This window comes from Aristolochia californica, unplaced genomic scaffold (genome assembly GCF_029961685.1).
Source record: "Aristolochia californica isolate CCGP_79_NKW_82.1479 unplaced genomic scaffold, dmAriCali1.0.hap1 SCAF_4, whole genome shotgun sequence".
Taxonomy (NCBI): Eukaryota; Viridiplantae; Streptophyta; class Magnoliopsida; order Piperales; family Aristolochiaceae; genus Aristolochia; species Aristolochia californica.
This window is the reverse complement of record NW_027182103.1, coordinates 42,737,404-42,760,842: the sequence shown is the minus strand read 5'-3', so window position 1 is coordinate 42,760,842 and position 23,439 is coordinate 42,737,404. Positions and strand designations below refer to the sequence as shown.

The following is a 23,439-nucleotide window of genomic DNA, read 5'->3' as shown; positions in this document are numbered from 1 at the left end:
GCCCTCGTTTTTTCTATTTCTTCCTCTCGTTTCAATTCACCAGAAAAAGGGACTTGTTTTCTTCCGTCGGAATATGAAAAGGTGGTCGGATAGGAATTCGAACAAAGGGAATGGTAGACAGTCCATTCAATATAATCCCCTTATTTTCAATATTCGTCGGTCGATTCATTTTCTTGTGCTGAAAAATGATGGAAGATAGTGCCGGTTCCGATTTGAATCACTGGATTGCATCATTTTACATCAACATCTCCACTTTCTCTCATTTAATATGTTCTTTCTCTAATACGCAATTATTGTCGTCAGTTTGATGAAAGTTGATGTACGTTGATTAAATTGATTCAAACTTGGATGAAGTACGGGAAGCAAACATTCTATATGCATTATCTGCCAAAGGTTTCGCTCAGACACTAAGCTGGCCTATCTTTTCACCTTCACACGTTGGCTATAATACACAATCCCTTAGTTCTATAAGAAGATTAATCAAGCATTATTTGTGCAGAATCTTTATTTCAAATTCACCACCAACTCCAAGCATTAATGCACTGAAAAGCCCTAATATCACTACGATTCGTGAGGCTTAGGGATTAGAAGAAGAGGAGATTTTAGTTGGACATTGATCCCAGAGACCTCGCTCATGTCCAAGGCCTCTCCAGGCAACTCCCAATCAAAATTATGCAATACGTTGGCCAGCACCAGCTCGACGGCGGCAATAGCGAAGGAAATACCGGGGCAACCCCTTCGACCTGCTCCAAACGGGATCAGCTTAAAATCCTGTCCTCTGAAATCCACTTCGGAGTCGATGAATCTCTCCGGCAAAAACTTATCCGGGTCGATCCATGATTTGGGGTCCCTCCCAATTGCCCAAGCATTCACCATAACTTTTGTCTTCGCAGGTATATCAAATCCTAGCACTTTGACATCCTGGGTGCTTTTCCGTGGAACCAGCAGTGGGACTGGTGGGTGCAGCCTTAAAGCCTCCTTGATCACGCATTTCAGATATGGCATTTTGCCAATACTATCTTCTGAAACTATTGATTTTCCTCGGACAATTCTTCTGATCTCTCCTTGCACTTTCTTCATGGTTGTGGGATGCTTAATGAGCTCGGCCAGTGTCCACTCAATTGCTGTATACGTCGTGTCCGTCCCTGCACCAAAATTGTCCTACGCAAAATACGGAATGTACTTCTCAGAAAATGTTCAGGATAATTTATTGACAAGAGAAATCGAGTGATCAGAGAGAGAGAGAGAGATATAGAGAGATACTAGGATGACTGCTTTAATGTGGTCTTTATTGAAGGCAACGCCCATGGAGCCATCCCTCTGAACTTCAAGCAAAATATCAAGCAAATCTTGGGTTCCATGTTCCGAAAGATTATTCCTCGGCCCCATATGGTCTTCTATTACTCGTTCGAGAAAATCATCCCATTGTTGGAAATTCTTCTTCAATCTTGCATCAAGACCAGTTAATCTTCCAATCCAGGCAAGGGAAGGGAATATGTCACCGATGTGGATTGTGCCCAAGAGGATCAAGAACTCTGCTAAAAGACGATGAAAGTCAATTCCATCTCTCTGTTTTTCTTCATAGTACTTCTTTCCAAGAGTGACTCTACTCACCATATCGTTGGTGGTAGAAACCAAGAGTTCACTTAAGTTTATGGGGCCAGAGGCTTGGGATATCTTCTCTACCATGCATGCCACTTCTTCTTCCCTAAGTGCCCGAAAGGATTCCACCCTTTTAGTACTCAAGAGATGGAGAACAGATATCTTCTTCACCTGCCACAGACAACAAGGGTAAGATGAAGCGGGCGGAAAACTAGAAGGGTTGAGACGGTTGATCTGTGACAAACCTGCCGCCAATATTCGCCATAGGGGGCAAAAGCCACATCCTTGCCTTGGTAAAAGAGTTGATCAGAAACGTTGGAAGAAGGCCTATCCGAGAAGACAAGATCATGGGTTTTCATGATCTCTCGAGCAATTTCTTCAGATGATACAACAAGAATTGGAGAGCTCCCCAAGTGCAAGAACATGAGCGGACCATACCTCAGGGAGAGTGCACGGAGAGAACGGTGAGGGAGAGAGCCCAGCTGATGGAGGTTCCCAATGATCGGAAGTTTGGTCGGAGAGGGCGGTAGTTTGTGTTGAGCGCTTTTGGGTTTAAAAGCAAAGTAGAGTAAGAAAGGGAGGAAGAGAGATGTGACTGCGAACAGGAGAGGAAACATTTTTCCTGGGAGGACTCATAGAAGTAATTTGGTCCAATGCCCATTTATTATCTATGGGCATTGATATAGGCGTAGACTAAAATTTTTGGAAGGGTGTCAAACCATGTAATAAAATAGCATGAACTAAATATCTATAAGCGCTGATTTAATACGAAAAATCATTTGGTACGAAATATGTAAAACTCTATCTTAGGCATCGCCATGGTCGGACGACTGAGATAACCGTTTCGTATGTTTCGCTCTAAATATCTTTTCGTATTGGACCATCCTTGAAATATCCATATGTTACTCATAAACTTTAAATTATTTTATAATAAAATTTGATTAATGAGTTTTTATGAAATCACTCCATTATGGTCTCACGATAAGTGCATGTTAATAAATTGTGATTCAACCATTGATGTCCCATGTTATTGTTCATATTTTTAAAACTTTATATATGTATATTATAATTTTATTAAAGTAATACTTTATATACGTATATTATAATTTTTTTGAAGAATTGCTTTACTCACATTAAACACTACAAGAAAAAAAAATTGGGGGCAATTTCATTTTCAAAAAATTCATAAAAATGAAAAATTTCCAATAAATACAATTTATCATTTTTGGAAAATAGAATAATTTCCAACATAAATATTTTCACTAAAAATTATTTCTACCATAACTTTCCCACTCTTCTGAAATTAGTTTCTACAGTGAAAATTGATTTCACTAAAATTTTCATTTAAGTATATTTTCATGGAATTTAACAAGAACAAGAAAAAAAAGAACTTAAAAGACTGAAATGGGAGTAAAGAGAAAAAAGGGGTAGGAAGAAAGGCGAAACGCACAACAATTCAACAACGACGATGCCTCCAAGGAGGTCAACAATTCATTTTCTAGACCAATGAGGAAAAAGAAAAACAGATCAACGAAGCCCTAAATGGTATTAGAAAAAGAAACAAAACCCGCTCTGCAAGGCGACAATTATTGGAATTGGCTGCCTCTTTAATATTCACGTTGCGCTTCTCTAACAGGTCGATCTTTTAGTGTAAATGGTTTTAATATGGTATTAGAGCAAATTGGTCATGTGTTCCAATACATGGAGGCTCTGCAGCTCTCGCACTGTGGAAGAAGAGCAACTGAAAGGAAACAAAGGAGACGAGGCGGTTTCAATTCTTTTAAACGTAAAATAGACTCTAGAAACGAGCTCAACGTTCATCTCAGCCATTGATCTGAAACGTTGAAGAAGTGTGATCGACTTGGCTGGACCCATCTCGATAATACGATTTGATTATAAATATTGGTTCATTATATTTTAAAATATTTATGTATAATAAATATTGGTCAATTTACGTACCATACCAGCATACTTATTTCTCTATCGCATGTCATATACTCGTATCAGACGATTATGAAAGATACTTACAATTAAAATTTTTCCAAAATAAATAGTGAATAATACAAGATTAGTAAAAAAATTAAACAACAATAGGTTAAAGAAATAAAAAAGGAACATACTTTTCAGTTGAGGAAAAGAAGAGGAGCCCCCTCTCCCTTTTCGTATATTTCTAATGCTATCGGTTAATTTGTATTTCAGTCAGTTCACGTGAATATTAAATAGGTTTCAGAATTGTCCTCTCAATCTGCAGTGGAAAAACGATTTCTTAAATGTATCAATAACTGTTATTTCCATATATTACCCAGTACAATTCTACACCCACGATCAAAAGGCATTCTACCTAAAAGAAATTAAGTGATTAAACACACTGTAATACGAACTCAGAATGAGGTTGTACAGTCCGATGAGAGGACGAAAAAGGGAACGAGAGAAAAAGAACTCAAACTCTAATCTGCTCAGACAAAAACGCTCTTCCGGGATCACGTTTAGATAAAGGACCATGGCAACCCAATAGCTTTGCATTGACTCCGTCGGGGAGAATTCTGTTCTCTTCCTTCCACCTGAGGTAGTCAGTGCGACTGAACTTGGTGAAACCCCATTTTCTACTAACGATGATCTTTTGCCTGCCGGGAAACTTGAACTTTGCCCTCCTAAGAGCTTCCTGAGCATTGTTGCCGTTGTTGTCTTTGCAGCGAACAGAGAGCAGGACCTGCCCGATACTGACTCTTGCACATGTCCCCTGAGGCTTCCCGAAGGCACCCCTCATACCAGTCTGGAGCCTATCAGCTCCAGCGCAGGAGAGCATCTTGTTGATTCGCAGAACATGGAAGGGATGAACTCGGACTCGTAGGTGGAATGCATCTTTACCTGCAAACTTAGTCATATATTTGTTGCACGCAATCCTAGCAGCCTCGAGAGCTTCACTGGACACATTCTCCTTCTCCCAGCTAACAAGATGCACACAGAAGGGGAATTCATCTACACCTTTCTTCTTCATACCAACATCATAGATCCTGATTTTAGGATCAGGGACACCACGACAATATCGTGACTTTGGATAAGGTTTGTTTTTTATCTGTCGATAACACCGCGCTGGCCTCCTACCCATGATGGCTTACTGTAAAATGATCAAGACAGCTTCATAAATAACAAAATTAATAGTATCATCATTGAGAGATAAGCTTCATAACTCAATTTCAAAATATGAATTCAGACAAGGCTGAAACTAGTTTTAATTTCAATCAATGGGAGCTTTAATATAACTTTAAAAAAGGATGTTCAACTATGATAGAAAACACAATCACACGTTTAAATAAAAGATAGCAGAGCTGCTATCATGAATCCCATGAGCTACAACTTGATCTCGCTGTGGCAGTGATTGTCAAGGAACAAAAGCTATCCCTCAGAATACAGAAATCATCCCTGGAGATCAGACCACTACTTTTATTACGCATAGAAATCTTCATCGGGATAGCAACTTATGCCTTACCAACATCTACAAAGTACCCACCACCAGTTCAGGTTTTCAGAAACTTTTCCACATGAATTTTCAGAAGCACGAAAGTTTTAGTTAATCTTCCTCAGAGATACTACGGATCTGTCTTGGACAGTTCTTCGATGGTCCAAATAATTTCATTTGAAATCTAAACATCTCAGTAATAAATAATGCCACAACCATACTAATCAATTACAGAATCTTTTAAATACTTAAATAATTCAAACAGAGAAATCACAGCCTAAAGAAACTAGCATCCACGGCCAACCTAACATAACCCACTAATATCAAATATCTTTCCATGAGAAGAAGTCATGGAGATGTATCATGATCGTTGACTGAAACTACCCAAGTGAAGGACCACGCGAAAAATAAACCATTACGAAGACACAAAAGAGAAACTGAAAGCAGGAAATACGAATCAAGCCTCCTCAGTTCTTGTCTCCAAAAACTTTCCGCACGGTTTAGCTCAGAAGAACGAAAGTTTTACTAGAATCATCCTCAGAGACCATTCATCTTCCTATTTCAGTCACTCTCAGCAGAAAAAAAACACGTAAAATAGAGATGTGCCCATAAAAATATAAGTCAAACAGCCCTTTCGTCACAAATGCTAAAAAAACGCACCAAAAAATGAAGAACAAAAAAACGAAAATGATTCCCGGCAAGAAATGACAACAAAAAAAAAAAGAAAAAAGAAAAAGAAGAAACGAAATTGATTCCAGGCAAGAAATGAGAACAAATTATAACCAAACGATGAAACCATCCGAAATCTCACAACATTAACATCCTCGAACACCGGACACGACGACAAATAAATCTTGTGTCACGAATAAAGGTGAGAAAGCGAGTATCATAATCCACGGATAGAAAACCTAACCTCTATCAGATGATCGACTCCTTTCCGCAGGTAAGTCAGAGACGGGTAAAGCAGGGGATCCGATAGCTTATATAGACAACCTAGCCGCCACCAAAGCCTTAACCCTTCCGTTCTATTCATTTGACGCTAAAGCTTCTAGTATTTACAGAAATGGGCTTCTACACATCAAAATATCGAAATTGCCCTTGTTCCGCGTTCGCGCCGACCAGATGTGACGTATGCCGTGACTCAACCGGCCGGTGAGGCGGTGCCACAGGTGAGTCGGTGACCATGAAATCTTCTAAACTACGCGGCCACAAGAACTGGTCCGCATATGTCTAAACTGTGAGGATAAAAATTTAATGCCACGTCTTCAATCAATTAACTTTAGTCAATGAAAGCTGCTTAAGAAAAGTTTGACTTTCCTGTCTATTTTATGTTGAAAAAATAATTAATAAATAATTTTTTAGTATTTTCATTTTAAATTTAATTAGAAAACATTTGAACCCTGTTTTCGAGTTGGGGATTTTCCGTAAAACCCAACCCCATCTCCAGCCGCAAGCAAAAGCGCAATTTTTTTGGTAAAGAAAGGGCGTTATCAGTTAAAGTGTGAAACAACTAAAATGAATTAATCGAAGAAAAAAGACGTATATATTTTATTGGAGTCGCGACCGTCGGGAATACGGAAACATAGAAGGAGCACAACCGTCAGCCACTTCGCGATTTGCGGTGTTAGGCTTCAGTTCTTACTCCGACGGTAGTTCGGCTCCCTTACGTCCCAACTGCACGGCCTCCGTCCTATGCTCTTAACCCATGGCCGGAAAGCATCTCCAATCTAGATCTCGCCATCTCTCTTTCCCCTTCTCTTCCACCCCACTGATTCTCCTCCTATGTCTCTCCCTTATCGTCCTCGCCGCGTTCTTGTTTTACTCCCCTTCTTCCTCCCTTATTTCTCATCGGGGCACCATCTCACCCTCCAAAAGCTCAAACCCCAGACCTAATTACTCCTTCGTTTCTTCTCTAGAGACTTTTCTCACCTCTGGATCTCGGAATTCTAGATCTCCGGTCGGTTCCAACTCTGTTGATGATTGGCGATCTGCTAACGAGCTCGACGACGCTATGCGGCTGAGAGAAACTGAGCGGTTTTATGAGAATTCTTTTGATGATAGGACAGGAGTTTTAAGAGTTTATGTTTATGACATGCCTGATAAGTTTACGTACGACTTGCTGGGGTTATTTCGGAATACCTACAAGAATACAGAGAATCTAACCTCCAACGGAAGCCCTGTGCATCGGTTAATTGAACAGGTACCTCCTTGTTAAAGTTTCTGTTAATGGTGCAACGACATTTTTTTTTCTCGAGGAATTCTTCTTCTTCTCATACTGTATTTTCCACACCATTGTGAATTTCTCAATAATTGCACAGAAAAAAAAAAATTAAGTGCTAAAGTTCTTTCGGTTAATGTCTGCAGCATTCTGTCGATTATTGGCTATGGGCGGATTTGATTGCTCCAGAGTCAGAAAGGCTGTTGAAAAACGTTGTGAGAGTTCATCGACAAGAGGATGCAGATCTGTTCTACATTCCTTTCTTTTCCACCATCAGCTACTTCTTCTTGGAGAAACAACAGTGCAAATCACTATACAGGGTGTGGGCGCATGCCCAAGGTTTATGTTTCCCGTGATTTTTGTGTGTCTGCTTAAATTTCAAGGATAACCTACTTGCAACAGTTTACTGGATTACCTTTATTTTGCGTTCACATGTTGAAGCTAGAAGTTAATGTTAGCTGATTTGTTTAGTTGCTCGATAATTTTCAATTATTTCTCCCATCCAGCCTTACTAAAGGATACGTCAAAGCTTGTTCTAGATGATGAAGATATTAAACACCCTTTCATAAGTTCTAATGTGTGAGTAAAAAGTAAATTTGCCAATACCAATGCGTTTAATGTTGATTGAGTCTCTTTTTGTGTCGAATTTCACATTAAGCATGGTTGTACTTAATATTGTTGAAGACACTATATTTAGTTTCTTATCTGAAAGTAACTCACTAGAAGTAAATCATGCTTCAATGAGCCAAAAAAGGTAGCAGCAATCTCTTTGACATATGAATAGAGAAATAACACATATAATGGTCACTACAAGTTATGATTTGCAACAGATAACATCAGGGTGAATAAATATGATGCTTCTGTTATAAGATCAAGTCATAGAGAAATTTTCTGCAATAGCTGACTTCATACAACTCGTGTTTTTTGGAAGATTCTTTAATGGATTACTGTTGGGTGCAATCAAGATCTAGTGTTTCTTCTGTTCTCGTTAGTTCTTACTAGAAGTTGAGTTCTTATCCATTATTATATTGTAAACATAGGAGGCTCTGAAGTGGGTGACAGACCAACCAGCCTGGCAGCGATCTGAAGGAAGGGACCATATTCTTCCAGTTCACCATCCTTGGTCTTTCAAGTCTGTTCGTAGGTTCATGAAGAAAGCAATTTGGCTTCTACCTGACATGGATTCTACTGGGAACTGGTAATTATAATCTGACAAACTTTTTTTTGTTCAATATTAAGTTATGACTTTTATTTCTTTAACATAAGTAGATTGGGAGGAGGGCAGGTTGTTTTTTTTTTTAATGAAAGTGTGTGTATTGATAAACAAAGGGTATACAAACCTAGCTTTGAGGGCCTGTCTCCACAACAAAGTGTTGGAGAGACACACCCGCTTTAGCCTGAGAGTTTGCTAAGTGATTAGCAGAGCGTGGAATGTGTTTCCATATACAATTTAACCCAGAAAGTAAATTACAAATTTCATTAAACATATCCCAATGTCTCTACGGGGGGTGACCATGGTTAGTACACCAATTGATGACTACTGTTGAATCACCTTCAATACAAAGGGGGCCAGAGAGATGGCCGGAGAAGTCCTTGAGCCCGTGCAGAAGGCCAGAGAGTTCTGCTGTAGTAAAATTTGAGCTGCCAAGGGGACCAGCATATGAGAAGAGGAGTTCGCTATTTCCATTGTGGATGACACCACCAAAACCTGCAGGACCAGGTGTCAAAGTCCTAGGCAAGAGTACTTCCTAGGAGGTCACCCATCCTAGAATTACTCTCGCTCATGCTCGCTTAACTACAAAGTTCTGAGTCAGATACCTAGCCAATACAACCCGAAAAGACTAGCCGTTTAAGGTGCGGAAAGCCAAGTACCTAACTCAGACCACAAACTCTAACAAGAGTGGATGGAACGACTCTGACACCCACCCCGCCCATTCTTGACCGCTTCTCACGGGATTCGAACGCGGGACATGGCGTGCCCAACTCTGATACCATGTCAAAGTCCTAGGCAAGAGTACTTCCCTGGAGGTCACCCATCCTAGAATTATTCTCACCCAGGCTCGCTTAACTACGAAGTTCTGAGTCAGACACTTAGCCGATACAACCCGAAAAAGACTAGCCGTTTAAGGTGTTGAAAGCCAAGTACCTAACTCAGACCACAAATTCTAACAAGAGTGGATGGAACGACTTTGACACCAGGGCAGCCTAATGCACTGCCATCAAAGTTGAGCTTTATGTATCCAGGTGGAGGCGGGGTCCATGTGGCCATAGAAGGGGGGCAAGAGGGAAGGGACATCTCAGCAATAGATTGCCAGTTTCCTCTGAAGTTTGAGTCACTGAATTTTTTGAATTCTTTTCTGTTTAAGAGCCAAACAGAGACTTGACTAGATATTTGGTCAGTCAAAACCTCAATAGGACAAGATTTGAGTTTGAATTTCTTTTTGTTTCGTTCTTTCCAGAGAGCCCAAATAATATGACCAATGCAGCAAGATAAAATCATTTTTCCTAGCTTTGGGAGCTGCGAATTGACTAGAGATAGGACAGTGTCAACAAGGTTTCTCGATGCACAGAATTGGAGTCGGGGTATTTATGCAGAAGGGGCAGTGATAGTCCAAGATAGAGGTGCCCCGACAAATTAAAGCATCAGAGGTTAAGATTTTGTTTCTGAAGGCAGACCAAATGAAGAACTTAGCGTGGGGGGGGGGGGGGGTGCATTCCTTTCTCACGTGGAATTCAAATCTCTCTCTGGTGAATTGGAATTTTAGATATTTGAGAAGGGTGTTCTCTATGTTTCTTAAGTTATTGTGATTCTGTGTTGCCTGGTGTAGGAAGTATATTTTGCAAGAAATGACATGAATAGATGTGTATATTAGTGCATATAAACCTGATTTGATTGGTGGTAGGAAGGAAAGTTCTTATGAGAGACAATCGCTGACAAGGATTATACATATGAGGTGGTTATAACTACAATTTGTTGGGGTGAGGAGATTATGAGTATACAACACTGATCAACTTTTTATGGTATTTGGTTTTGGATTTGCTTGGATTTAGGGTTTAGGCAGCTCCCCACAGGAGGCAAGTTCCAGAAACATACAAAGCAAAAGCAAAATTACAAAGGTTTGTGGACAATGCAATGTCATCCCATATGGCACAATGAAAAGAAACAGAGAAGGAGTTCTAACCCTACTTATAAGTTTAATGTACATTACATTTGCAGTTTGTACATTTTATGCTTGATGAACTAACTGCTGATATAAGTGTGTCATGTTCTTCCATGTGTTTAGTGGTTGGTAATGTTAACTGCCATATTCTGTGCAGGTTGAGGAATTTAAGAGAATGTGAGTCTCATGTAGACTTAGGGCGATGAGCTTAAATTGTTCTGCTCGAAAGATAGAACTGTTAAGTTTTATTTTTTGAGACAGACACCTTATGGAGTCTGCCTTTTCCTATGTCAAGGGGGACTTCTAGAGTGACACTGTGATCAATGCATGACTCTAATTGATGTGTGTGTGTGTGTTTCTGAATAATGGTGATTTTATTAAGCAAGTAGAATAAACAATAAAAGAGGAGTGGAGAGCAAAAGAGGGAAGATATTACCGGTTTGTTCCTTGGGGTTGGAGAGAAGCCTAGAAAAAGAAAAATACCAGAGAGCAGAAAGAGAAAAATTATTATCAAGGTAATTGAATGACCAGCTATAAAATGTTGCTTTTTGTTGCTGCTTTAGCTAATGAGTCAGCCAGAGAGTTTCATGAGTGATGGTGTGAACCAAGTACCTCACTGCCTAAATCAAGAAATTAAAACCTGCAGTTACTTTAGACCTTCTGCAACCATGGGTATCATTCCCATGCTGCCATGCATGCTTTTGCATTCTGAAACTTGTAAAAACTAATTGAACCAAAAAAGAAAGGAGCATGTTTTTAGGTGGTCAAGTGTTTATTTGTTTTCTTGATTTCATTTCTTTTGACCGGCTTCCATGTTTTTTGGATATCCAAAATGCTTTTCTTTAATTTCTAATGCTGTTATATCCCAGAAAGAAAGATGGCCATTAGTTGTGATGTGTTTTACTGATATTCAGTCCCTTATCCGTTCTTTGTTTTCCATTCTTTTCAACCTCTTTAGTGCTTAATCTAGCTTTTGAGATACCTTTCTTCTATATTTACCTCCTATTAATTATACTATGGATGCTGCACATTAAGTAGTATAGTATCTACAAAAGAAGATGGTGACAAGGAGAAGGGCAAGATGGATGTGTGCCAAAACCCAGAAAGGGCATATCAGGGACTCCTTAGAAGTAAACTAATATATGAGAAAAGAACGTCTATGGTAGAGGTGAGAGGGTCTTGCTTGAAGTTGGTTGATTGACCAGCAACAAATAGAGAAGGCTGAAAATTACGTGCATGCTTGGTTATGCAAGATTTCAGGAAGGCAATGTACTAAATGACTTAGTAAATGCTGTAGGAGGATGGAGTAAGATTCAGCTAGTTGACCCTGGCATAAATGGAATAAGGCTCTGTTGATTATTCTGAGACATGATCCTCTTCAAGTTTGTTACTACCAACTTGCTAGATATGATCCTCTTCAAGTTTGTTACCACCAACTTGCTAATGACTCTGGGATTCATTTTTTCCTGTGCTAGTTATGGGATTTTGGAAATAAGTCTGTATCTGTTGCAGCTTCCTTGTCTTAGTTAGCATTTTTATAGATACAGCTGAGTAGGCTTGGACGGCCACTGGCCTAATGCAAAGTGTCATAACTGATTTTCTGACAATACACACAGGTACAAGCCTGGACAAGTCTGGCTTGAAAAGGATGTCATTCTTCCTTATGTACCAAATGTTGAAGTTTGTGATTCCAAATGTTTATCAGAAAGTCAATCTCAACGAAAAACATTTCTTTTCTTCCGAGGAAGGCTTAAAAGGAATGCTGTAAGTTTTTTCCTCTCAGATTTCATGTCTTGTTTACATTGATAAGGTTTTGAGTGATCAGATTCATTTTGTTTACACTTCTGAAAACCTCCTCGTGTGACTTTACCTTGAGTGCACATTGTGACTTTACCTTGACTTTACCCTGGTTCATTTATGAACAATTTCACCTCCATATGAATTGAAACATTTGGTTGATTGTGGTTTGTGGTACATCATGTGTCTCAAGCTGCCCAAAGGGAAATGAGGAAATAAGAACAGAAGCTGTACCATCATAAACATCATCTTGGTGTTTATCATCATCTGTATACACAGAAACAAAGATGAAAAATGTGAAAGAAAAGAAAAATTTCCCTACAGTGAAAGTAAATATTTGTCAGTTCCCTCCAAGGGACAATATGGACATCTTGGCCTTGGGGATGCAATGTTTAGCAATTTTGTTGTTTAATTCCCTGTTCTATTCATTTTGCTCTGTCTATTTGTTTTCTAACTTGATACATCCTTTGGTGTCTTTTGTCTCTTTCTTCTTTCTTCTTCATTTTCTGCCTTCATTTTCCTCTTCTTCTTCTTATTTGTTTCTCTTTTCTGTGCTCTTTTCTTCTGTTGTGCTAAATTTCTTAATTTTTAGTGTTGTCTCGGTTAACTCTACAATTCAATACCACTTCAGGGAGGAAAAATTCGTGGCAAACTTGTAGCAGTGCTGCAGGGAGTTGAGGGTGTTGTTATGGTTGAGGGCACTGCTGGTGAGGGTGGAAAAGAAGCAGCTCAAAATGGGATGCGTAGGTAAAATATGGTTGGCGTTTTCTTTGTTTTTGTCTTTTCAGTTTTTAGCTTTCATGTTTGTAATCAGATGGCTTTTATTGTTTACAGATCCCTTTTCTGCCTGACCCCTGCGGGAGACACTCCATCATCTGCTAGGCTGTTCGATGCAATTGTTAGTGGTTGCATCCCTGTCATAATCAGTGATGAAGTAGAACTTCCTTTTGAAGGATTACTTGATTATAGGAAGGTGTGATCCTTCATTTTGTTGGTATATTTACTGCAATATGTTTGAGGTCATTCTATGTTCATATTTCCAGTCTCCAATAATTTGACATATGTATCATCTTGAATGTTGCTAGACTTTGAGTTGTTTATATTTATTCGTGCACCTCCTTTGTTGAGTGCAGCATGCATATGCTTCCCGAGTAAAAAGCTTTTCGTGTCTCCTCTGCATTCATCTGCATTGACACATTACTTCACTGTTTTCTCTATAAATCCTCTCTCCCAACCTCTGCAGTTGCTGCCAGTTTATGTCGATTACTGTAGAGGGAGGTGAAAATGATTTATATCTATTTTCTTTAATTTAATTTAAAAATTTCGTGCTAGTTACTATTTTCTATTTGGCTAACACAGGGTGAATCTATTTCCTGAGTATGATAGAATTCTCCATGTCCTTTTCCTTAACAGACTTCCTGAATCTGTTGAGTGAATTCTGAAATTCTGTATAATATGCAGATAGCTACATTTGTTTCTTCCAGTGATGCTATACAAACTGGCTGGCTTATAAACTTCCTCAAGAGTATCAGACCTCAGAAAATAAGGGAAATGCAAACCCACCTTGCCAAGGTTTCGTGGTTCTTCTCTTTCCCTCGATGATTTTGTTCTATGTTCTGTCCTAGAGGGCTTCTGTCTCTCTTTCTAGTGCTGTCTTGTGTTTATTTTGTGAAAGGTAAACAGGGTGATGATGGCTGTTTGACCAAACAAGAGAATGCATCTAACTGGTTGATTTGGTGTTTTGATCTATGTAGTACTCGAGGCATTTTTTATATTCAAGTCCAGCTCAGCCTTTGGGTCCAGAGGATTTGACCGGGAGAATGGTATGTGATACCTTTTTCCCCTATGGTGAATCAAGTGAATGAGGCTGACTTTGAAGCCACAATTTTCATGTGCCCGTTTCTTATAATATTTAGTTTCTGTCCAATGGTGTGCCATCTTGGTCTTTTTGATTGTTCAAGTGTCCGCATGTGAATTGGGATGTATCAGATTCTGCCCTTCCAATGCGATTTTGTTTCGAATTTCTTGGTAACCACATACACAACAATTCCTCTCTTTTTGGCAATTCATAATTAAATAAGATTATGTCAGATTTTTGGTATCCCAAATCCATATGACTGACCATGATATGTACTATGAGTTCAAAACTAGTTTCGTCCTATAGGAAACTAATTTTAAAAGAAAATTTGTGAGGAAAAAAAATCTACAGGAAACTTTAAAAAAAATAAAATAAAACATTAGTTCATTCTATAGGAAATCTGTGAGGTGGGCTTCGTGATCTGCAGTAATCTAAACCTGTAAATGATAAACGCTTATCTGTAGGTGCTATGAGAGTAGCTAAAATAGTTATTCAAATGTCATTTCCTTTACCTTGCTTCTCTGCGTGTGTGTGAATGTGTATGTGTGTGAATATGTTAGTATATATGCACATGTTGGATTATGGAATAATATTGTTTCAAATCTTTGCAACAGATCACAGGGAAGCTCACAAACATTAAGCTGCATGTGCGCCGGTCACAGCGTGTGGTGAATGGTTCCAGGATGGTCTGCTTCTGTGATTGCAAGCAACCAAACGTCACCAGACTCTCATGACTTTTTCTTGTTTCTTTATGCCTATTTTGTTGATTTTATTGTTTTGGAGAGAAGTTTATGTGATCATCATAAATTCTCACCTCTTTTGATAGAATACATATTCTCAATGATTTCACTGAGCTCTTATGACTCTTGAATCTTGCACATGTGTATCTAACAGCATGGTAAAGAACCATTATACTGCTGGAGATGTGTACCGCATGTTTGCCTTTGCCCTACCTTATTACATCTGGCATGAATAGAGTGATGAAAACCTCACCGTTTCATTTCAACTATTCTATTCGGAAGGATGTACTTTCTCAAGATCTATTTTAGAAAACTGTTGCGGAATGTGGATTACTCAGAATTGATGAAGGAAGAGGGCATCGCATTACTGACGCAGTATTCAAGAGCTTGTGCATAGACAAACTGAGTACAGACCAATCATTCAAATCAATTCTACAGAATTTTAGATTTTCCGAAACTTAAATCCGTGATATATGTTACATTAAAAACATATTGGCTAATATGCCTGGTCCTACTATATATGCCAACCACGATCGTAATTGCTCCATGGACTTCGATTTTACCTTTGGTAATTGTTAAGTGGTAACCGGATCTTCCGGCACCCGGGTTTGCGTCATATTGGCCAAGGCCGGGCAAATTACATAAATCGACCCCAACCGGTCAGATCCCTTGCAAAGCAAATGACTATGATATATATCCCTCGAGCTATATTCAATCTCTCCGCTCCAGCGCGGTCTCTTTTGCTGTTTGCACTGACGGACAGAAATGGCTTGGAGAGCGAATCTGTCTCGCAACCTGAAAGAGCTCCGTTTTCTCTACTGTCAGAATTCTCCGGAAAGCGCTCTTACTAGGTATTTCCTTATCATTTCGGATCTGCTTTAATGACTTCTCTTCTTCCTTCTCAAAAGAAGTGGAGAATAGACCTTAAAAATATGAAAAAATGGAGAATTAGTATGTGACAATCTGAGAATTAGAAATATTGTCATACCGGAACCCGTAGACGGGCATTTTATTATTCTTGCTGTGTTTTGATGTGGTCCTTTCTCTTCTCTTTCTCCAAAAATTAGATAAAGTTCATGGATTGCATTTTCTCTTATCGCTATTATTGGCTTTGACGACAAACAGTTTTACGTGGGTTTGCATGCCTTTTCTGATTTCTGCGACGTTATACAGGGAATTTGTTCACCGGAACTATAAAGATTTCAAGACTCTAAATCCCAAATTTCCTTTATTAATCCGAGAATCTACTGGATCAAAACCTCAAGTTTGGGCGAGATATGGTATGTTGTTCTATTTTAGTCTAATTGAGGGAGTTGGTTTATCTTTTTGGCTTCATAAGCAGCTTCACATATTTGCTTTCTGGTAGTGTTTGATGATGAAAGCTTTGTCCTTGTTGCATTTTTCTTCTCTGAGATACAAAAAGCTGGGCTGTGCATCCTTGATTGTATTTTTCTTCTATGGCAGCTAAATGCCTTTGATTCATGTTTATTCTTCATGTTTTCCAGTCTTTGTCGGTGTGACTTATTTACTGAATGTTTCATTAAAATTTCTTTGAATTTATTGTGTTGACGAGTTAAGTAGAAACCCTGAATTTTCTTCAAATTACCTATCTCTTTTTTTTCTTTTGCTATCCTGAACCTTCAGCAGCTAATCCTTGACGTATGGAGAAAGTGTCTTTCTGACTCAATATGTGGATCATAAAAATTAGAGTTCATTGATTGAGCATATTTTTACAGCTCTTTGCATTTGTTGGTAGGTTTCATTATGTGCTAGCAATCAATGACTTCTCAGTATCTGTATTTTTTCTAAGCAAGAATTCCAAATGATGGAATCAGATTCAAGATATTAATGAATTACCAATTATTTTTTTATGCTCCCTTAAATTATATTAACAGTAATTTGCCTAGTTATTATGTACATAGGTAGCAGTCTTTTGTAAATAAAAACTAGTCAGATCTCTCTTTTATTGTGAGAATAGGTTTGTGAAGTATCAACTTTCTGCCAGAAGAAATAGAAAAGATGGACATAGAGGGTTACATTTGTGAACAGCTGAAAATGGACTTGATAAAAAAGTTATATGATGACATACTAGATATATGAGTCATACAGGGAAAACCATAGGGCTCCACATGTAATTGGCAAGCAAGTCAAATGAGTCACGCTAGAAAGCATGTGCAACATGATTTCCTAAAGAAATCTCCGTTGGACACACATCATACTTATTTGAAACAGCATTGAATATGCCACTGACATATCCAAAGAAGAGGCACATGAGTGTGCAGATAAGTTTCCCAAACATAACTTGGTCTATGTTAGACTTCTTTGGGGTAAGTATGCTAGATGTGCTGCTTTATGTATGGCATGTGCAACTTGCTTGATAGCTGCATTTGCTGTCATCTGTGTTGTCTTCTGTGTGACTACAGGCATTTGTTTCCTGCAGTACCACATATTGGCTTCGGAGTGTTTAAAAGTTTCCATGTTTCTTGTTCTAATGAGATGGTCGAGAAAGGAAGAGTCAAGAGCTAAATTAACTTTCATTGAGCTAAAGAGCTAATATTTGAATTTATCTTAGCTATAATATTCAATACATAATATGATGGAGGAAGATAAGGCACATTTTTCGATAAAATGAGGGTTTTATTATGATGAGGCACATTATTTAGTTAAGTTTGTAATGGTTGGAGATGTCTTTGACCAATGGGTTTCTCTATTAAAATTCAAGCACGGATATGTTTGAAGCAAAAAAGGTTCTTGGAGATGCTTTTCCAAGAAAGATTAGATTGACTTAAAGTGGACTCTGGTTAATTCTGTTAATGTGTTACTATTGGCCAAATTTTGTTGAAAGTAATATTTGTTGGTCACACAAATTGGACAACCAAGGGTTGCATGGTGCTGTGTAAACCTCTCTATCAGGGTTCAGAGATTTTGCATCACTTTTTTTTGGAAGAATTGAATAGATCAATTTGGTGTGCATTTCCACTTGCATACTAGACTGCTTTGCTCAATTCTTCCAAGAAGATTTCTTTTATTTTTATTTTGTAATGGTGAATTTCTGGTGCTTTAGTGTTTAACTCCAAAATTGGATTACATAGTACAGAGAGAGGAAAAGTAGTTTCTTCAAGCTAAAACAAGGGGAAAAGAATCCCCAACCAGCAATTAAAGGCTTGGTAGCGCATCAGATATGGTATTTGCAGTCCTGAGGCTGCAAATTTTCCTTTTAATATAAACCTGCTACTTTAAAAATATCTGCATGTTTTTCTGGCATCTTCCTCTTTTTTTTTCTAATTCATGCCTCATTTTCCCTGAGATCCACTTTTGTTTTTGCTATGGAAAGTGGCTAAGTCGGTCAAAGAAATCCACTAGGTGCTTACTGGTCACAGTGAAGCTAGCAAATTAAAGAAAATGTTTTTTCATTATTACTTCGGTGAGACCTGAATCCAAGACCTCACACTACAACTGTCCCCCCCCCTCCAACTGACCAATGTGGCCATTGAGCCAAAGACACAATCCATTGTCTTGAAAAGAAAATGTTATTGTCCAAAAAAAAAAGGAAGTCAATCTTCCTATACTTATCTTCTGGATCCTGTCATCCAAATTTAAATGCACATTTTGAAGGAAAAAGGAAAATAAAAATTAGTTATCAATTATGAAATCTTACAAATGAGTCTGCAGTTGTGTTGATTGAGCTTGTAGTTCCAGATTTTGAGTCCTCCAATGTCGTACAGTTGCTTTGGGGCATCAATATTTTCTTGATCCGGACATCTTTTATGCATTTCTGTACTGCTTGTCATTTTTCTGTTGTATATATATGCTTTGCCACAAGAAATATGATTATTTTGATGCACATACAGGCAACTGTATAAAAGCATGGATTCTTTCATTTCCTTTGGAGTGTCGGGCATACTCAGTTATATACTAACATTTTGTACCCATTGTTCATAAATTTCACTGTGGCCAGTGGATGTGACAGGGTGGGTTCAGTTCCTCTATTGCAGCATAAAAATGTCTGCATTTGACATAGTTCCTGTGATTAGGGGTAGGCATAGGTCAGGTCAGGGTTGGGTTTTTGAAGACCAGAATCTGGCCCCGTAAAAAACCTGTCCCTGCAACCCCGATTCCGACCTGATCTCCGTCTCTGCAACCCCGGCTCCGCCCCATCCCCATATCCCCGACCCATCCCTCTACTTTGGCCCAAGGCCAAATCTACCATTCATTTAATATTATAAAAATTCTAAAAAAAATTATCTATATAAAAGTATTACTATATAAATAAAGGATAATAAAAAATCTCCAAAATTAAAGAATTTCTTTCTTTTTTATTTTTTAAATACATATAATTTTGAAAAAAGGTATATAAGTTAGGTAGGTAGGTTAAGATCGGGGTTCGGTTGGGGTTGGGTTTAGTAAAACCTGTCCCCGTCCCGAATCTGTGCAGTTATTTTTCCTCAACCTCGTCCCCGACTGCGAGGTGAGGAAGAAAACCCGAACTGATGCCCAACCCTACCTGTGATGGGTTTTCTTCTTGACTCTTTCCCAATTTAAAATAAACAACTCCCCCCTCACTGCCTTACTATACCATTTTTATTTTTCTTTTCCAATTGTTCTACATAGAGCAGGTTTTGCACATATTTGGAAAACTGGGCAAGTCAACCTGTGACTGCGCCTGAGTTAACCAGGATTAGATGAAATTTAATCTGATTTTCTATAAATATTGGTTGGTCTAAAACTTGCCCGAGCTTTCTCTATTACCTTGGTGTTGGAGCCGATTTCAATGATAAACTCACCTTTTCTAATGTTTTATATAATGCCACATTCATTAAGTGCATTTAGTTCATTAAAATACATCCGTTACATGCTTGTATGATGCCATTATTACTATTCTTGTATGCTACCATGTTTAATAAAGCTCTCTTTTCTAAAGCATAAAAAACCTTCCACTTTAAAAAGGAAAATTATGATTGTTAAATTTTTGTGTGACCCATCTAGTTGATAAATAAAGTAATTTAATATTTAAAAAATTATCAAGAGTATTAAGGATTTTTTTTTTTGAAATGTTGAAGTGGATGTTCGTGAGAGGGAAAGTTGTTTCTCTGTCATGTTCTCCAAATGATTAGCGCCTGCCAAAGTCGTCAGTTTTTTTTTTTCAAATTTATTCATTTTGGTCTAATCAAATACTTTTTTGTAAATTTATATCTATTTTTACTGACTAATTTGAATCAATTGCAGCATTTCGTACTGAGGATGCATGTACTTGATTCAGCCTATTGTATAGCTTTTACAAGTCAAAATGAATCTTTAGCAAGTGTACAAATCATTATGGATGTGGTGAACTTTGTTATATAAAAGCATATCCTAGGTTTTCACCATTCCGTTGCCCTTGGCCAATATCTATAGTAACATCATGTGGTTGTTTCATGTTTATGATTAGAACACTAAACTATTTGATTGTGACTTCTTTTGCTTGATGTTCTTTATGATGTTGATAGAAAATGATAATATTTATAGTCTCAGTTAAAGAATCAAAGTCCCTGCTTGATCCAGCATGGTTCCGAGAGCACATGCAATATTAAGATCATATGATTATATTCTTTTTTTTTTTATAATATGTAGATGCACCAAATTCAACTGAACCAGTGATCAAAGTCAATTGAGTCAGAAGTTTTATGTTGTCCCATCCTTATCTGTGGCAAAAGTTTTTCCTCATACCCATCCCTTTCTTGTCCCTGCATGACTTGGATGGGTTCTCTGAAAACCCATTTTAAACTTGCACATGCAATTGAAGTTCACTGTGGCCCAGAGTTTACAAATTTGATCTATAGAAGAAAGTACTGAATATTCTGCAGAAAACTTGCTACTGTGCTTTGTATGAGTCTACTCTTTTTAGAAAATAATGGAGTTTATCTATGAAAAGCTGGGCATATATAAAAGTAGTAACTACTGCAGTAGTCTACCTAAAATGCAAAGTCTCAATATAAAGAATTGTTTGTGTTGCAAGTTATTGAGGCTTATTTGGTTGTTGACGCTCTTTAAGGCCTGAGACCCTCAAGTGTTTTTCCTCGTTGTGGATCTTGTACTTTTTTCTTTTCTATGCTTGATAAAATTTGCATAATTTTTCATAAGGACAGCTCGTCCAGTTTGTGCTCCTAATTTAATCCTCCTTATTGTTTATACGATTTTTTGTTTCTATATTGTTCCCCTCTCTGATGAACTGTTTTTAACTTTCAACAGATATGGGCATCGAAAGGTACGTTAATCTGGATGATTTGAAAAACGAAGCAGAAATCACAGCAGCTGTTCATGCACTTGTCAAAGCAGCTGATGACATTAAAATCTGATTTGCTGTTGAAACAATATATTACGATCTTTTACAGCAGAAGCCCAAAATAAACTTTAGGTAAACATGTGGGAGCTTGTCTTTAGAATATCTGTTGCGTTTCTGTGATGAAATCAGCATCCTCGCTATTGATGATGTGAAAACTGCATCTGTTTCACATTTCTGGAAAGATATTTCAGCAAGTTTGAACTAGTTCACACATTTGCAGATACGATTCTCTTTTTATTTCAAGGGAATGCCCTCAATTTATAGATTTCAAGTTGGGCAGCTTTTTTTTTTTTTGATTTGGGTGAAGTTGCCTTGCTGGTTGATGCTGGTCACGTCGAGCATCTCGAGGATTCAGGTTGGTGCTGTCATTCGCATGACAGAGTCCAAGGCATGGTTTAGTGATCAAAATAAAAGTTCGGTGGATTGGGTCTTTAGTCAAATGGCTGGGGGTTTTCCTGTGTTCTCTAGAATTAAGTCTTATTGGTTATTATTAATGAAAAAGTTAAGAAGAGAGAAGGTTGAAGAGAGAGCACGAGAGGGAGAAAAAGTGGTGAAAAAGTGGTGATAATGGGGGCATGTACGTCCCCCAACCTCTATTTATAATAAGAGTTGGGGGTTTAATTATAAAAAATATCCTTACTTAAGTGTAAACCTTAATCTCTTTGTATCTTTTATTCTACCTGTCGTTTTTACATGAAACTTGGTCTAATATAGTTAGATGTATATGAGCAAAATTATATCAAGACATATAAACAAAGATGAAATAACCAAAATATCTTTGTACTTGGTTTTTATCACTCCCCTTAAACTAGAGAGTATATATATTAAATAGTCCCAACTTATCGCATAAGTTTGAAAATTTTACGTTTTCTTAGTGCTTTAGTTAAAATATTGTGGAATTGATTACTAGACCGAGCATATGAAGTGGTTACCTCTTTCTTCATTACTGCATCTCGGATAAAATAACTTTTTTCAAGCCAAATAAATTTGTCTATAGTTCATAAACCTTGGAAATATTGCTTTCTTGTCCATAAAAAACTTCCAAAGACAGCCATATGGCTTTGACAGTTTCAAAATTCATAACTTGGCTCTTAATAGTAGATTCCATGATGTTGGTAATCCAAGTTCTCACTTCACTGTCTTCAGCCTCCAACTCATCATCTTGAGGGACAGGAGGGCCATCCCTAATGAATTTCAGTTTTCTTCTTCTGCCCTTTAGGTATATTCTAACATATTTGGACCAAGTAAGGTCATTATCACTGTTAATGAATAGTCTCATATGGATTAATGAGTAAAAAAATCTTGAGTTTATTAGTTGAGCAAGAGGTTTCTTAAGTTGGCTAGTCATTTTTGGAATGGGCCTTAGACCCAACTTAACACGGTAACAGAGTATGTACTCATATGTGGGGCTACACCTAAACTATCCACTTGTAGAGTTACAAAAGAAGGCTTACACCTAAAACTATCCACTTGTAGACCTACAAAAGATGGCCTACACCTAAATTATCCACTTGTAAATCTACAAAAGAGGGCCTACACGTGAGAGAGAGTGTTAAGGAATAGTCCCACATGGATTAATGAGTACAAAAATCTTGAGTTTATTAGCTGGGAAAGAGGTTTCCTAAGTTGGTTAGTCATTTTGGGATGGGTCTTGGACCCAACTTAACAATCACTATCAACTTTTCAGAGGTGATAGTAATAATATTTTTTCATCCGGATTATATGCTTCTTTAGTTGGAATATAAACCTCATCAGAATTAGTCATATCAGATATATAAGAATACCAAAAAGATCAAATAAAACTTCTAAAAAGTTCCAAATCAACTAGCTTAAGTGGACCCCACCACATAAAATTACAGTTAAGGTAGATAGAGGATGTGCGTAGGTCAAGATATATCCAACACAAGAATCAAATTCCAAAAGATACAGTACACAAACAGATGTCAAAGATGACGTCAGCATTGGCAGGTCTGGAAGTTGGCACACATCTTGAGATCAACATAAAAAACCTACATAAAAAACTGTTCTTAGAACACTAGAACTGGAAACCGAAAAGGAGAATTTTTTTATTTTTACTAACCAATAACCGAAAAATTGGATAAAGATCTTTCCCTTTATGTAACGTCATACTTCAAAAGGATGAAAACTTGATAAAAAGTCTTCCAGATGCGATCAATTGCTCTGATACCATGAAAAAGTTAAAAAGGGAGAAGGTTGAAGAGAGAGAATGAGAGGGAGAGAAAGTGAAGATTGATCTGAGTTGCGGGCTTGCATGTCCCTC

At 37.9% G+C, this 23,439-nt stretch overlaps 4 protein-coding genes and 2 non-coding genes across 6 annotated transcripts; 2 read left to right on the top strand and 4 right to left on the bottom strand.

The window, feature by feature from the left end:
- Positions 1–393: 393 nt before the first annotated feature.
- On the bottom strand, positions 394–2,235 carry LOC137963601 (cytochrome P450 71A1-like). Its single transcript, XM_068810739.1, has 3 exons — positions 1,848–2,235; positions 1,264–1,773; positions 394–1,161 (listed from the first exon to the last, which is right to left on the bottom strand). The coding sequence occupies exons 1-3, from the start codon at positions 2,217–2,219 to the stop codon at positions 562–564; spliced, it is 1,482 nt and encodes a 493-aa protein (XP_068666840.1). The 5' UTR covers positions 2,220–2,235; the 3' UTR covers positions 394–561.
- A 1,629-nt stretch (positions 2,236–3,864) lies between these two features.
- Positions 3,865–6,020, bottom strand: LOC137962741 (large ribosomal subunit protein uL16-like). Its single transcript, XM_068809783.1, has 2 exons — positions 5,976–6,020; positions 3,865–4,720 (listed from the first exon to the last, which is right to left on the bottom strand). The coding sequence occupies exon 2, from the start codon at positions 4,709–4,711 to the stop codon at positions 4,043–4,045; it is 669 nt and encodes a 222-aa protein (XP_068665884.1). The 5' UTR covers positions 4,712–4,720; positions 5,976–6,020; the 3' UTR covers positions 3,865–4,042.
- LOC137964389 (small nucleolar RNA R21) lies at positions 5,000–5,076 on the bottom strand. The gene has a single exon (XR_011115585.1). It is a non-coding gene; the product is annotated as a small nucleolar RNA R21 (small nucleolar RNA).
- LOC137964380 (small nucleolar RNA Z159/U59) lies at positions 5,524–5,607 on the bottom strand. Its single transcript, XR_011115576.1, has one exon. It is a non-coding gene; the product is annotated as a small nucleolar RNA Z159/U59 (small nucleolar RNA).
- A 634-nt stretch (positions 6,021–6,654) lies between the features above and the next one.
- Positions 6,655–14,945, top strand: LOC137962715 (probable arabinosyltransferase ARAD1). Its single transcript, XM_068809741.1, has 9 exons — positions 6,655–7,262; positions 7,427–7,600; positions 8,321–8,478; positions 12,058–12,205; positions 12,870–12,985; positions 13,073–13,211; positions 13,700–13,810; positions 13,993–14,061; positions 14,711–14,945. The coding sequence occupies exons 1-9, from the start codon at positions 6,768–6,770 to the stop codon at positions 14,828–14,830; spliced, it is 1,530 nt and encodes a 509-aa protein (XP_068665842.1). The 5' UTR covers positions 6,655–6,767; the 3' UTR covers positions 14,831–14,945.
- A 604-nt stretch (positions 14,946–15,549) lies between these two features.
- Positions 15,550–21,429, top strand: LOC137963578 (NADH dehydrogenase [ubiquinone] 1 alpha subcomplex subunit 2). The gene is made up of 3 exons (XM_068810707.1): positions 15,550–15,687; positions 16,010–16,116; positions 21,065–21,429. The coding sequence occupies exons 1-3, from the start codon at positions 15,602–15,604 to the stop codon at positions 21,169–21,171; spliced, it is 300 nt and encodes a 99-aa protein (XP_068666808.1). The 5' UTR covers positions 15,550–15,601; the 3' UTR covers positions 21,172–21,429.
- Positions 21,430–23,439: the final 2,010 nt, after the last annotated feature.

What these genes read in the sequence shown, in the direction of transcription:
- LOC137962741 (XM_068809783.1), bottom strand. Translation starts at nt 4,711, where the DNA reads ATGGGTAGGAGGCCAGCGCGGTGTTATCGACAGATAAAAAACAAACCT.
- LOC137963578 (XM_068810707.1), top strand. Translation starts at nt 15,602, where the DNA reads ATGGCTTGGAGAGCGAATCTGTCTCGCAACCTGAAAGAGCTCCGTTTT. An exon ending in CCGGAAAGCGCTCTTACTAG is followed by an intron (nt 15,688 to 16,009) that starts GTATTTCCTTAT and finishes GACGTTATACAG; the next exon opens with GGAATTTGTTCACCGGAACT. An exon ending in TCAAGTTTGGGCGAGATATG is followed by an intron (nt 16,117 to 21,064) that starts GTATGTTGTTCT and finishes AACTTTCAACAG; the next exon opens with ATATGGGCATCGAAAGGTAC.
- LOC137963601 (XM_068810739.1), bottom strand. Translation starts at nt 2,219, where the DNA reads ATGTTTCCTCTCCTGTTCGCAGTCACATCTCTCTTCCTCCCTTTCTTA. An exon ending in ATGGCGAATATTGGCGGCAG is followed by an intron (nt 1,774 to 1,847) that starts GTTTGTCACAGA and finishes TGTCTGTGGCAG; the next exon opens with GTGAAGAAGATATCTGTTCT. An exon ending in ACATTAAAGCAGTCATCCTA is followed by an intron (nt 1,162 to 1,263) that starts GTATCTCTCTAT and finishes TATTTTGCGTAG; the next exon opens with GACAATTTTGGTGCAGGGAC.
- LOC137962715 (XM_068809741.1), top strand. Translation starts at nt 6,768, where the DNA reads ATGGCCGGAAAGCATCTCCAATCTAGATCTCGCCATCTCTCTTTCCCC. An exon ending in GATTACTTGATTATAGGAAG is followed by an intron (nt 13,212 to 13,699) that starts GTGTGATCCTTC and finishes TATAATATGCAG; the next exon opens with ATAGCTACATTTGTTTCTTC. An exon ending in AGGATTTGACCGGGAGAATG is followed by an intron (nt 14,062 to 14,710) that starts GTATGTGATACC and finishes TCTTTGCAACAG; the next exon opens with ATCACAGGGAAGCTCACAAA.